Raw genomic sequence first — 14,025 nt, forward strand, 5'->3', positions numbered from 1 at the left:
CTCTGTCCGCTGTTCCTGTCAGTACATCCACGTTGTTGGAGATCTGCTAAAACGCCTATGACGTCACAGGATTGAAAAGAGGAAGTGGGACGTCCGAAGTTTACACGCTTATGACGTTTTTCATGTCACCACCTTTACTGTTGAGATAACCTTATAAGAAACGTCGAGCATATGCTGGTTTAAATATTTTCCTCCACTCATTATATCGTGGCGTTTTGAAAGGTGAACAGTCGCAGCTATCAGCTGTCTATACCTGTGTTTCCGGGGAACTGTTATGAGAACGGACATGTAAACAGTCCAAGTAAATTCCCAAGGAATGAGCCTCCAGGAAACGTGTTCGACCAGATTCGCTAGTCTGCAATATCTTTCTCTTCATGTTTACTGGCGCATTTGCGTACATACCTTTCCAATATTAAAAAAAAATGAAATTACTTTTTCTCGCTTGTCTCGATCCCAAATCAGGAAATCACACCACTGCTGAGCGAATCAGGTAATTTACCTTGAGTAGTTGCTGCACGTCTCAGGTAATGCAATGATGACCGCAATAAAGAAGAGCTCAGGGATTAATTGTTGACCTAGGCAGTATCCATGCCTACTGACAGCAGGGATGGATGTTGCCAGTCTGCTGTTAAGATTCTCAACTTGGTTTCTGATTGTGACTGCTTCAGCTAAAACAATCTGAATAGTGTGCAGAAGTGCTCCGGAAAAAAAACGAGGGGAACTGTCATTTATCTTAAGCATGCAAAGATCAACTTTAAGTGTAGTTGAAATCAGCCGTACGTTTTCCTATCGTGACCTTCAGTGGACCCCAAACTTTTCCACACGATAACATCTTAGAATCACAAACGTAAATAGATGTTTACTGTTGGGCCTGTATGTGATAGAACAACACAGAGTCACATATCTGTGAAGTGGACAGCAAAATCAAACGGTTATTTTTACTATTAAAAATCTGAAACGTGGCCATGCTGAAGTATTAAATCTCTCCGAGTCACGTGCACACTGCACAGTACTGTACAACCACTTTTGACTGCAATTACACTTGCAAGTCAAATTTAAGGTACAGTTAAACATCCCCACAATTTAATTTTTGCTATTTCCGTTTGCAAAATATTTAACGCTGACATGGTCTCCAAACAGCAGTTTTCAGGTGTTTCTAAACCATAATCACAGCAAATGATCTGTGCATACAACTTAATGTAAAACAGTTTTAAGATTTAAAATGTTATTTACGATAATGGTCTGGTCACACATACAGGTGCATTCCAAAAGAAGAATGTCAAGGGAAAGTCATTTATTTTCAATCATTTGTTTCAAAAAGTGGAACTTGTATGTGATATTAGTTCACTACAAAGTGGAACATTCAAGGTCTTGTTTGTTCAAATTTGATGATTGTGGTAGAAGGCCACTAAAATAAAAAATCCAGCGTTTCACAAAATGAATTAATATATCATGACAAAGTGCATTCTATGGAGTTCCTAAGTCGTCTAAGTGGCTTTCCTAAAAAAAATTTTTAATTTCTTGGATAGTGGCATGATGTCTTTAAAAAAAAAAAGATCTCGTAGCCTACTTCACTTCGTCTATGGAGGTTATTTATTTATTTATCAAGCTGAGATGTGGCCAATCCAATCCAACTTCAGTTCTCAAAAATGGTGGTCAATTGCCATTAATTCAGGAGTTAACGATTACTTGGGCCTAGCTAGGTTCGGAACTTTTTTCTTTCATAAAATAATTTCTGTATTTAATTTTGTATTTACTTTGGTTGTTTTTGTGATGTATTAATATTGCTTTAATGAGCCAAAACTTTTCAATGTTATACTTATGCGAACAAACACTGAAATCACAAATATTTTTCCATTGAACTGTACATATTTTAATTACCCTCATTTTTAGGTCCCACATTGAATCGGCGGGTCACACGTGTGAGCTCAGACATGCAGAAGAATTTGAGTCTTCCTCAGACGTGGCAAATCTGGTATCACAAAATCCTCAGTTTGAGGGTGCACTGGCCATTCATCTATTCAAAGCAGGCAGACTTCTGCTAGGTAAATTGTATGTTTTGCTTTCAATCCATCGTGTCATCCAGTACAAGCATCAAAAAGATCAAGTAAACTGTTATCTTTCCCAAATCTGCCTGAACAAATCTGTGTGACCTTCAAAACAGACATCCAAGTACCCTTTGGCATTATCTTTGGTGGAACAGACATCAATGAAGATGTGAAAGTTGAGACGAGACGTGTGGTTATGGCAAAGGTTCTACGTAAAGCACGGTGACATTGCTGAATATTTGTGTTATAGTGAATCTTTGAAACTCTTCATCTTTAGGGTTAGGGTTTGACATCACACAATATTCTCAGTCGTCAAAAAGGAAACTAAAAAATTGGTGATAGGCACTGCAATAGGTTGCAATACAAGTGCCCCGTAAGTAATGGATCAGAGAAGCATTCGATGTAGAGAGGTCATTTTTATTCAGACGTTTAATTCAGTCAGCTCTTACCTTGTTAAGATGTAAACAGACAGAGGGTCTGTCATGTGAATCTAGTAAGTGGCCTGTGGAAAGTTTGGACACGAGGAAAACATCTGAATCTGGGCAATTCCCTTCTTGTGCAAAAAAATTAGTTATGATATGCAGAAATCTGTTAACCTACTGATCTCTTAATGAAACTCACATCTGTAGATGCATCCCCATTATTGTTGCCTTTTTCCTCATTTTTTCCCTCTGACCTACCTTATTTGTACTTCAAATCAGATTTTCTTGGTCAGCTTTGCAAACATAGTATTTTTCATTACTTGTTTTCTTTTCATCTGTTGAAATTGTTGCTGCCTATAGAGGGCTTTAAGGCTAATTTAAGACCAAGTATTGTCCTGAAATGTTTTCTGCAAGATTGAGGGTGATAATAAAATGTGTTTTTGAACAGGTTTGCTGTTGCATTTACAAAAGAACTGAAGAAAGAGGCTGAGCTATATTTGGTAGGGTTTTTACCTTTTTGTATTCCATTACACCATCGACGGTATTTAAAGTGCAGTAATTGCTTCAATGTTTGGTCTGTTGCCTACGAGTCTCTGTTTCCCAACCCGTTACAATTATTTCACTCTTAAGGGGTGATTTATTCATGCGCTAAATTATTCACAACTATGTTTACCCTCTGTCCGTATACATTAACTTTCTTGCTCACACAAAGTTACAACTAACATAAATATGTAATTAAAATGAATGCCAGGGATGGTATTTTATTTTGGGATCAAATGTAGAACTTAAGCCGAATCATTTAGTCCATTACAAGCCACTATATAGTGAAAGAAAAATGCTGTTTATTTATTTATTTGCATTTATGGCGCATCAACAAACAGCAGGGGCGACTACTTCAATAAAAATAGCAGAGGGGCTTTTATTGCAAAGAGAATAGGCTGCATACCCCATGCCAATCCGGCATTAAAACAGTATTACATTGTTTTTTTTTTTCTGATTACATTCTACCAATAAATTGCAGATTGGAGCTTGCGGCATGCTATATCTGTCGTTTAGTGCCAGCAGTAGGTTGACAGGACACACATACACCTTTTGGACTTGATTAAAAAAAAACACATGTGCAGATCCACTGCGATAGCATCTTGGCATTTCATTTTCCATCTACTCTTTATTATGTAGAGATTCCAATTATCCGACCTACGTATGTCTATCCTTATAAACGACAAATTAAGTCGAAAAGCTTGACAGTACACGATAGTTGCCTTGTCTGTCATTTATGAAGCAGTTACTGTAGATAATCAACGTGTTATGAAGCAAAATGCAAAATTATGCTCAACTGTTTAGCTGTCTTACTTTAACCTAAATTAATCTGCTTCCTGTGCCCCCAACTCCACCCTATAGCACTCCCAGAGCAGCAAAATCTCTGTCCAGCCACAAGGTAAACTCTACAACACATTCATGTCAGAGGTGTGACTCACTCAAATTCTGAATTAATCATCTCATATTCACATTTTTCCTCTGTCATGCTTTTACTAATGCTAAGTTGCAGACTTACTTTTCAAAGCATACCATAGTGAGTACCTCAGGTCACATGCCAGCCACATAATAAATTATTATATATATATATATATATATATACACACACGCACACACACATACATAGCAACGTTTATAATGGTGATTAAAATGTAATATATACAATATAATAACAATATGCATTATTGTTAAAGGTATTGAAACCCAAGCAACAGAGGATTTCAGCTGGTCTGAATTCTTACGGAGATCAGGTATCACTCTCATTTTTTTATTAAGTCTTTGTACAAAATAGATTTTTTTAAACTGTTCCCTTCAAGTCATTCAAAATAAACTATTTCTGTGAAGTGAACTGTTTAGGCACTAACATACAAACAGGAGTGAGGTGCAAGGGGATAGAACGTTCATTATTTCTGTTTGGGCGCGTTACTGTAAGGTGAACGTCTGCAACAATTTGCAGGCTTACAGAAAAATACATTCGCTCTGATCGCAAACAGTCTAAGCCTTCACCCCTCAGTGTGATTGTGTGGTTAGTTGACCATACGTATAGTTGGTGTAAATTGTTGTTACTCTAGATTTGCTGCCTCTTCTCCAAAGTCAGCTGGGATAAGATCAAGCTCAGAAGTGTCTCAGAACAGGAGAAGCCGTAGAAATAGTTGAATGACTGATGGAAGTGTCCACTCGGAATCATGATTTTTTTTTTTACACTAATCTGTATCATATAGTATACAGTACATCATAATAGTTCATTCGTTATAAGATATAAATGACTTCCAAAACAACGCAACACTTCTGTTGGTGACAATGTAAATGTTATACATTTGTGCTTAATGCATCTTTAACTGAGCTTTTGCAACATGAGGTCCATCTTGCTACCTCAGCGTTGTGTACAGAGAACACTTGATTAATAGCTCTCCAGCTTTGGGCCATTTGTCACCACCACTTCACAAATGCTGCAAGTCATGCTAATTGCTCTAAGTCTCGTCTCCTTGAAAACCGACTCACAAGTACTACTAAGGATATATATTGTGACTTTTTGTTTTTCCACTCGTCATCCTCTAAAATCTACTGCTATGTTACTTTCAATATGGTATTGTGTTCATGAAGCACATCACTGGTAATATTGTTTCTTCATCATTGATTCCTACGGGGTAAAGTTCCCCATGTGGGAGAAATAAAGGAATATTTTACCTTAAGGATGGGTGGATGGATAAAATGTTCATGACATTATCTTTTGAATTTCGACTACTTGAAGGCGCCAAAGCGTATAAGCATCTAATGTTTAGTTTACCACAAATGTAGAAATGCAACCTGACAGAAATCCATTAGTACACATCTGTATTAAGTTTCAATTCTCATTCTCCATCTGTGGCTCACACACACGTGCAGCCAGGCTCACTCCATCATGTGTTCCTGGATTGGTGTAGCTGTGCATTCATCCGTTGCTACGGACATAAATGAATCATTGTTAAATTGACTGAACAAAAGGGGTCTTATTTGAGCCTTCTCTTTTGCAGTCTTGCCTGAATGTGTTATGATGGGTGACATGTTTTCCTGAAGGCACAGATTTAGGAGTTTGGACAGTTGCAAGTACTCAGTCCAGGTCCAGGTTAACATACTAAGTGTGTGTTAGTTTGGACATAAGCACTAAACACTTGTTGATGTGGTTGCTTGCAAGTAGTTCCAATAATTGTATATTGACTGTGTGTATTAGTGTCTGACAACCACTGTTTAGAACAAACTAAGTCAGGCGAGACTCACATTATAAGGTCTGGTCTCTTTTTAATAAATCCGTCTGTCCTTTTAATATGCGGGTGCCTGTTTTGTTTGTATGAGAAAATATGCAAGCAGTACTCTCATGATAGTTTGAAATACGCATCAATTAACAACCAAGACACCCACTTGAGCATGTCTGCAAATTATAGAGTATTTTACCGGCTGACAACTGCTGCTTTTCATTATTGCCAAAATGTCTCTCTTGCTATGACATAAAGTGTCATTGTTCAAGTCCTTGCAAACCATATTGCATGGTCGGAGAGCAGGGGAGGGATTAATTTTAGCCGTTCAAGTCAAGACCATATTCATGCACACACATACCCAATCTAATCTGTTCAAAGCATCAGGGGATTGTTCATTCCCCCAGCCCCCGTCAAAGGCAAACAAACAAAAAACATTTTTCGTAGAGCTCAGTGAACCAAAAAGGTGGGGGGGAGGTGGTGCGACTGACATATTTAATGAAATCAACCTTGAAAAAATGAATTTTGACAGGTCACCATTACATTTCCAACGCTTAACCAATACCAACTCTAGGTGATGGAGATGATCATCTTCAAAAACTCTTCCATAAGTTTAGAGACCAGACAATATAGTCACATATTGGATGTCTATTTAACAAAATTACGTAGGAATGGTGATGCACTGGTTAGCACATCCGCCTCACAGTTAGGAGGGTGCGGGTTCGATTCCACCTCCGACCCTCCCTGTGTGGAGTTTGCATGTTCTCCCCGTGCCCGCGTGGGTTTCTCCGGGCATTCCAGTTTCCTCCCACATCCCAATAACATGCTTGGTAGGTCGATTGAGCACTCCAAATTGCCCCTAGGTGCGAGTGCGGATGGTTGTTCGTCTCTGTGTGCCCTGCGATTGGCTGGCAACCGGTTCACACAAATCAATGCAGTGACTTCCAAGAGAATGTCGCGCTACACTGAGAATAGGCTCCAGGGATCAGGGTCAATGCCCAGACTCCACGCTGTCACGTTTAGATCCTCTTTAATAGCTTTAAAGAACTGCCTCAGCCTCCTGATCTGGACTTAAAGTGACAGCATGTAGAGGATAGGGGATTTCTCCTGACTGTCATGGTACTTTTAACATATGCATGTTTGTGGTATCATAGTGTGGGTATTTACAATGTACCCTTGTCATCATCAGAGCAAATATCACTTTCCAATGTTGATAGGTAGCGATTTATCTATCAGGCTACCTGATTTGAATTTGCAAATTAATGCTCGCGTGGGTTTTCTCCGGGCACTCCGGTTTCCTCACACATGCCTAAAACATGCTTGGTAGGCCGATTGAGCACTAGGTTGGGTGGGCGGGCGGACGGACGGACGGACGGACGGACGGATGGATGTTGAAATGAGCCAAAACACATCAACTAAGTCATGGAACGTCATGCAACTGCAGTACATCCGCCCTGTAACTTATTTCTAAGTTGAATAGTAATCTAATAAGTGAAAGATGGTTAAACAAACAGTTCAGTTGGCAAAGTGTTCTATAGTGTACAGAATTTCTGAACTGTTTTTGCATGACAGCTTCCTCCTACAGACAACTGTGAAACCAACTCTTTGTATCTGTATATGTGTAATGCGCATCTGTGTACGTGCATGTGTGCGTGCGTGCATGCATGTGTTATACCGTAATAATCATACGGTGGGGGAGTTATAAGGATTTATGCCTTTTGAAGGTCAGCTGCTGAACTGTAGTCAGTGGCATTGTTCTGCTGGGTTCTAATCTCTGGATTGCATCCAACCTCGGATGCATTGAGCAAAGAGCTGACTCAGTAGTTTCCTCAAACAATTTGACATCATTCCATCTTTTCCAGCAATTTCAAGGTTGCTCTTGACACTGTCACGTGGTGGCTGTGTAGTCATGACTTACAGAGATTAGGCCACAGCCTTTCGATGTCTCCCAATTTCCTTGTTGAGCATTACAGCTCTGATCAGGGAATTGCGCAAACACATTAGTCACTGCTGTCTTATTTTCTTCATGACCTTGGGTGATGCATCACTTTCATTACCTGCCAGTGCTTTGGATGTTCATTATGCAGTGTTTTGTTATTTTAGCACCCTCGTTTTGTGTCTGGCCTTCTTCCAGGTGTAAGTGGTGGGCATGTGGAACGGCTTCATGTCTTCCTCTTGATCTGTGGTCTCAGAAGAGTCAAGGACCCTCTCTATTTAGTGCAGAGTTTTTCAGGTACATCATACATTGAGAATTGCTCGCCCTTGTTTAAATGGAAGACTTCTGGCACCACATTCTTTGAACTTAAGGGAATTGGTTTCATTGCTGACATTTGTAATCTTGTTTTTAGAATCACCTAAAGATTTTCTGACTGCTTCAAACCCTACTTGTAGCTAAAACAATGCCCCTATGCATTCAAGACAGTCCTAAATCTATGCTTAAGTATCATTGAATTGTAAATGTATGTCAAACAGCGGAGCACCTCTCCTGACAGCTCATGATGGATCTTCTGAGACTGTTTTATGCACATTTTCTTGGAGCTGTACCTAAGAAATAATCACAGACGCTTTCAAAACCTGATCTCCCAATTTTATTTGAATTAACATCACTGACAGCTAATGGGGTAAAAATATCTCCACATTTTATTTCAGTCTTTTCATATTTCTCTGACAGGGCAACAAACAAATTAAGGTGTTGTTCCCCACTCCAAATTGCCTTTTTTTTTTTTTCATCTTTCAGAGTGGCATAGTGAGAATCCTCAGAATGTGCTTCTTATCATTGGTCCAAGGGTAAGTACACAGGCTTAAATGTTTTGTGTGATTTTCCCCTCAACGTTTGTCAAGTGTTTGAATCATAACTCTACATATTGTTGCTATCAGCTATCAAACACAGTGCCAGCAGCTACTAATTGGACATAATGTAGTAGGGATACCACTTTAACTATTTAGCTGCAATTGTATTTTATGCCAAACATAAATCTTCTTCAATCGGGCTGGGACTCATTCAGGCATAGTGCCTGTTTAATTCCCTTTTGTGTCAAATCGCCATCTGCTTATTGAATATTTCAGATGAGCGCTTACCTAACTAGTCATGTATACAGTTAGGGCTCTTTTTTTTTCAAAGCACGGATGGTTGAGCCTGGATCTGCCCATGCACTGACATGTGATCTGTGATAAATCACCTTTTGCCCTGTCTCACAAATTATTTCTGTCCTTGGTATTGTATTATTCCTTTATGTCAAATGCATCCACCATGACTTGATGTATATAGTTTTCCAAAACTAATACAATAATGGTAATGTCCTGAATTGTGAAGGCACGAAATCACACATCCGCAGAAGCCAGTTAGCCCACCGCATTTCTCCCCAATTCCGTTTTCTATTGCTCATTGATTTCTCACTGTGTCTTCATCTTCTCCCGAAGTACTTTGATATGACACCGGTCTTCAGGGGTTCTGTGACTGTTCTCCGTTTTAAAGAGTAGTGTCAAGTAAAAGTTCTGTTTTGCGTCTTGAAAACACTATTAGACATGGCCTAGGGCTTATCCACTGTCTCCTGCTACAACATTCTCCTCTGTGTCCTCCTTTGATAAAATGATTCAGCTGAAGCAGAGATATATGATTCAACTCGCCACGGCTGAATCACAGTGGAAGGTTGTTTGTTTAGTCTTAGGAGAAATCGAAAGGTATATACGCATTTTATTAAAAGAAACATTTGTTTTATGATTCCCACATTTGTCCACAATTGCTCTGGGCTCTCGCACTCAAAATAAGTACAGTTAACATGCATAATCGAGAAATCTAAAAAAAATTTAAAAAAAGACCCGTGACTGTCAAAATGATACATGCTTTGCTCAAGCTGCCGTGATGCACCATAAATCCACGGAATGAAAATTCAGGTCACTTTGTCACTAATGACGCATCTCACTCCTATGTCACTGCATCACAGTTGTATGGAAAAAAACAACGTTTTGAGCATGATTCTTTCTTTAAATACAGTATATTTGAATATTCTTCTGGTTTTATGAACTATAATGCAACCCTAGCTACTAAATTGTAGATTATTGTAGCATACTAAAATGTTAGTTGTATTGTAATTGAATTCAACATGGTGTGTGCTGTAATGGAAAAAGCTTGCTTGGCAACATCTTTGACCTAAATTGATATGTGACTTTTTCTGAGGTTAAGCTAATGCACACAAATCCCACATTACAATTAATCAGATTGGCCATCCACCCGACCCTGACCCCAATCTCTGAAAAGACTGGATTTTCAGAAAATGATTTGCTCTCTGTCGAAGTCATTGTGTCATTGTTTATTTTCTCCTCCTTGCATTCTTAATGATAATGAAGCTGATGTTTCTCCCAAGATCGATCCTGTGCTTACTGATGAAGTCGAAGCTGTTGTGAAGAGGTAAGTGGCCATTTAATTTTCACAGTCAGTTGCACACTATATAAAAGACCTTGGGAATTGGGAAACTGCTCAAGAAGCTGCTTTCTTCTTCCGAAACTGTCTAACTGCATATGCAGCAAAACAACCGGTAGAGCTGCATTATCGAATAGGAAGCTAAGTGAATGAATCTCGGGTCCTTTTTCACATCCTCCCACTTCATGATCTGGCCTGATCTTTGTTTTTGGCCACGGCATGTCTCTACGATATAATTTGTGCTCTTTGGTTAGGACTTCACCTGAAGTCAGTGTTTACCTCACAAGTAGTGCAAGTGTGTTTCTTGCCTTAAGCTTACCGCACCATCATTCACGCCTTTGTGAGCCCTGAGTCACGCCAGAACTGAGCTTTGTCACTGCTTCTGCAGAACAGCAGGGGTCTTCTTAGCCCGGGAGAGGAGCCAGCCTGAGCTCCACGCCGCCATGAAAAGGTGCTTTGCTGTGGTCAACAGTTCCATCTCAGAGGGCATGTCAGCAGCTATCTTGGAGGTAAACACCTGATGGCCTCAAGGGTAAACGAAAACATTGTGAAACACTTCACAATGCATAAACAAAAGAAACTAACACGATGATGATCAAGCAAAACTGCCAAATCCACTTTATCTCTTCTAAACACACTTAAGTCAATACATTGTAGGCTTAAGGTCGGATTACTATTTTTGCGTGTTTGTCTCAACAACCCGCTGAAGGCATGAGCTGACACAGATTCTTAATTCTGAATGAGATTGGAAGTGATTTTCCCCAAAGTACCCGCATCTCACGCACTTGTATTTAGGTATGTTGTTTAAATGTCACATGATTCTGAATATCCAGCATGACACTTCATAGCCTACATGGGAACATTTATTGCAGGGCAACAAAAAGGCTCTGGTGCACACAATTAAAAATATATATTAGGTTGGAAGAAGCAGGGCAGGATCAGGACAATTGCAGTTACTTCACACTATTTAATTGTATAACCTAGACAATGTGTCACTTTTGTGTGACACCCTTGCATTTAATGCCAGATATGCACTGTGCGGATTTGCATTTTGAGCAACCGTTTAAACTTTCCTTACGCATGTACTTTCTCGGCAGGTAGACTAAAAGCTTAGTGAACTGCCTTGAGGTCACTGCAAAATGCTGCCTCTCACTCAAACAAGCGTATGTGTGACACCCCAGAAATACACTTGATTTCACTGTGTATGACATTTTTGATAACTTTGCTGGCTGCAGCGTTTCATTACATTGCTGTCTCGTGAAGATGTATTTATTTATTTTTTTTACATTTTCCTTGTTAACGGTCACTAGTTGAACCACTGGTTCTTCTTGCCCATCTATATGTCTGAACATACCGCACGGGTCCAATAATGAATTTTCTACTCCCCACAGGTGCTCTTTTATGCTAGCTACAACACCAAAATCTGTAGCTCATAATCACAATTAGTGTACAAAACAAATAAAGAATGTGTGCTTTTTATACAATTATCATTAACCTTGGAATTAGTTTACATTCATTAGTGAAAAAAAGTTTTTTTGAGGGGGGGTCATAAATGCGCTTGGCCACTTGGCTCGTCACATATTCCATTTCCACTAGAACAGAGGACACCTATGCACATGGTGTGGGGTTCCCGCGGGCACCAGGTAGCCCTGAAGGACCACAATAAGTCATGCACAAGCCTGTTCAAGAAAAAAAAAAAATAGCTCACCAGTGATGAAACATTGGACAGATATTTATAGAACTAAAGTAATATTACATATTAAGTGATATACAAATGATATTTGTCAGTCCTAATTATTTTGAGAAATAACATGATCAGTATCGTCACATGAATACAATTTTTTTTCTATTAAGGTATATGCTGTTCGCTGTATAACCATTGCAAGCTGGAGCAAATATCAAAAGCCCAAATTTAAGATTTACACATCATTCCCAACGTTCACATACCCATGAGTGAATGAGAGCTTCTGGCCGTAACTGTGTGCCTGAGTCATATATTGCATTTTGACTCCTTGATAATAGGTTGATTTTATGGATGAATGTACAAATAATGTTTGTGCAATATTCAGGAGTAAATTTGCTCTTCTGACCCATGTGCGAAATGCCTGTGCTTAACACAAAGCCACCAGTTACAACATATTGTGCTTGGGAGGAAGCGAGCAATGAACTGCGCTGTCTACAATGAGGAGAGAATCTAATTGCTTTGTCCTCTGGCAGGCAATGGATCTGGGGTTACCTGTGGTGGCCAGGGACATTCCAGGCAATAAAGCCGTGGTGCAACATGAGGTCACTGGTCTGCTCTATTCTTCCCCTCAGGTATACAGCAGAAGCACTATCACATGCTCTGATCCTATATTTCGCTTGAATACAGACTAGCTTGATAGACTGCTTTGAATTTATCTTGCAAGACATTGGCCAAAAAGCAACTGTAGTCATTTCAATTAAGTGTTTACCGCTAACAGGCAAAACTGAACAAAAAGCTACAGTGGCCATCCCACTCAAGTATTTACCGCAAACAGGCAAAACTGAAAAACTGTAAATGAGAGTGTACTTTTCGTTGCAAAGATGTGTATCTAACACAGTCTGAGCCATTTTAACTGAGTTCATACTTCAATTTGTGTAATTCCGATAGATATTGCAGGCTTGAAAAGTAGAGTACAAGTCAAATGAATTTGAAATAGGAATACAGCAGGGCTTGAGATACTTTCCGCCAGCAATGGTAGATTAGTACTCTCCATGGATTGTGGCTGGGGGTCGGGCATCGTCTCACGTGAGCAGACATGGGCTGAGTATTTCTCAGTCTGCTGAGCCATTAGGTCCACCAAATGCATTGTGGATACACCATATGTCAAGTAATGGTGCCTTCACTAAGCATTGATCACGTTTTAATTAGTTTTAATTTTTTTTCCCTCTACCCTCCCACCCAGTAGGTCTCTGTGACAGATGGTGGGTAATGATCTTCAGAGTTGCGAGTTTTTTTCATTCTATTCTTCATAATAAAGTTGGAAATGACAGCCATTATAGAATAAAGCGGGGAAAGTCTATTGGCCTTGATTTGGGCCTGAAGCTACAAATAGCTCCATCCTTTTGAAGTATTTACTTATCAATGCAAATGCTTGATCTGCTTTCTCCTCCCATGTCTTGTAAATGTGGCTTTGTGCTTTAAAAGCCTCTTCAGGGCAACTTCAGCGGCAGGTCTCAAGTGGCTTTTGGCAGTAAATAAGATTTATTTTGCCTTTTATCACTGCCAGGAATTTGTACATCAGTCTCGGAGGCTGTTGTCAGATCATGAGCTGAGAGAGAGAGTGACAAGGAATGGAAAAGCTTACGTGGTGAAACATCACAGCCTAAAACAAGAGAGAGAAACCTACCTGAGGTTGGTGGACACGCTGCACTAAGGCCACATCGCTTAAGTCCTCAGTTTACATCGGTCATGTCTACACAAACGCGAATATTTTTGTGGGTTTTGGTCTGTCTTGTTTATATACCTGTTTACATATAAATATTCTTAAACGTTGATGATGTAGCTGGATTTGGGGATTTTTTTATTTAAGACTCATAAACTGAAAAGAAAAATATTTAGTTTGTGGATATATTCCTAATCAATATTGCTGTATTTTACAAGTAAACGTTTTAAACTATACATTTTGTATTGGTGCTTGGATCCAAAGGGATAACTATGAGGCAATACAACTGCAAAATATTTGCTCAAGTATACATCTGAACTTGCACTATTTGTTCGGATTAAATTCATAAAATGTTGGTGGACTGCATTCTGTCTCTTTATTTGAATTGTAGCACCAGGTCATTTTGATTTTTACTTTCCACTTTTTGTATGATGAAGGGTGACAAGGATTGGAAGGACT

General features: G+C 39.3%; 1 protein-coding gene across 2 annotated transcripts; it reads left to right on the forward strand.

The window, feature by feature from the left end:
* The first annotated feature begins 120 nt into the window (after window positions 1-120).
* On the forward strand, window positions 121-13,921 carry glt1d1 (glycosyltransferase 1 domain containing 1). 2 transcript variants are annotated; one of them, XM_037258477.1, is made up of 12 exons: window positions 122-490; window positions 1,894-2,045; window positions 2,165-2,270; window positions 2,919-2,970; window positions 3,872-3,908; window positions 4,201-4,257; window positions 7,874-7,972; window positions 8,477-8,526; window positions 10,104-10,147; window positions 10,548-10,668; window positions 12,377-12,475; window positions 13,411-13,921. In XM_037258477.1, the coding sequence occupies exons 1-12, from the start codon at window positions 423-425 to the stop codon at window positions 13,555-13,557; spliced, it is 1,032 nt and encodes a 343-aa protein (XP_037114372.1). In that variant the 5' UTR covers window positions 122-422; the 3' UTR covers window positions 13,558-13,921. The 2 variants fall into 2 exon arrangements, with proteins under 2 accessions (XP_037114373.1, XP_037114372.1); XM_037258478.1 differs by lacking the exon at window positions 4,201-4,257 and having other exon boundaries at window positions 121-490.
* The last annotated feature ends 104 nt before the right edge of the window (window positions 13,922-14,025 follow it).

The sequence above is a fragment of the Syngnathus acus genome, chromosome 9 (genome assembly GCF_901709675.1).
Source record: "Syngnathus acus chromosome 9, fSynAcu1.2, whole genome shotgun sequence".
NCBI classification, from domain to species: Eukaryota; Metazoa; Chordata; class Actinopteri; order Syngnathiformes; family Syngnathidae; genus Syngnathus; species Syngnathus acus.

Excerpts from the sequence above, each read along its gene's own strand:
- glt1d1 (XM_037258477.1), top strand. The coding sequence starts at position 423 with ATGAAATTACTTTTTCTCGCTTGTCTCGATCCCAAATCAGGAAATCAC. Across the intron at positions 4,258-7,873 it reads TGAATTCTTACGGAGATCAG|GTGTAAGTGGTGGGCATGTG; the intron begins GTATCACTCTCA and ends GCCTTCTTCCAG. Across the intron at positions 7,973-8,476 it reads TTTAGTGCAGAGTTTTTCAG|AGTGGCATAGTGAGAATCCT; the intron begins GTACATCATACA and ends TTCATCTTTCAG.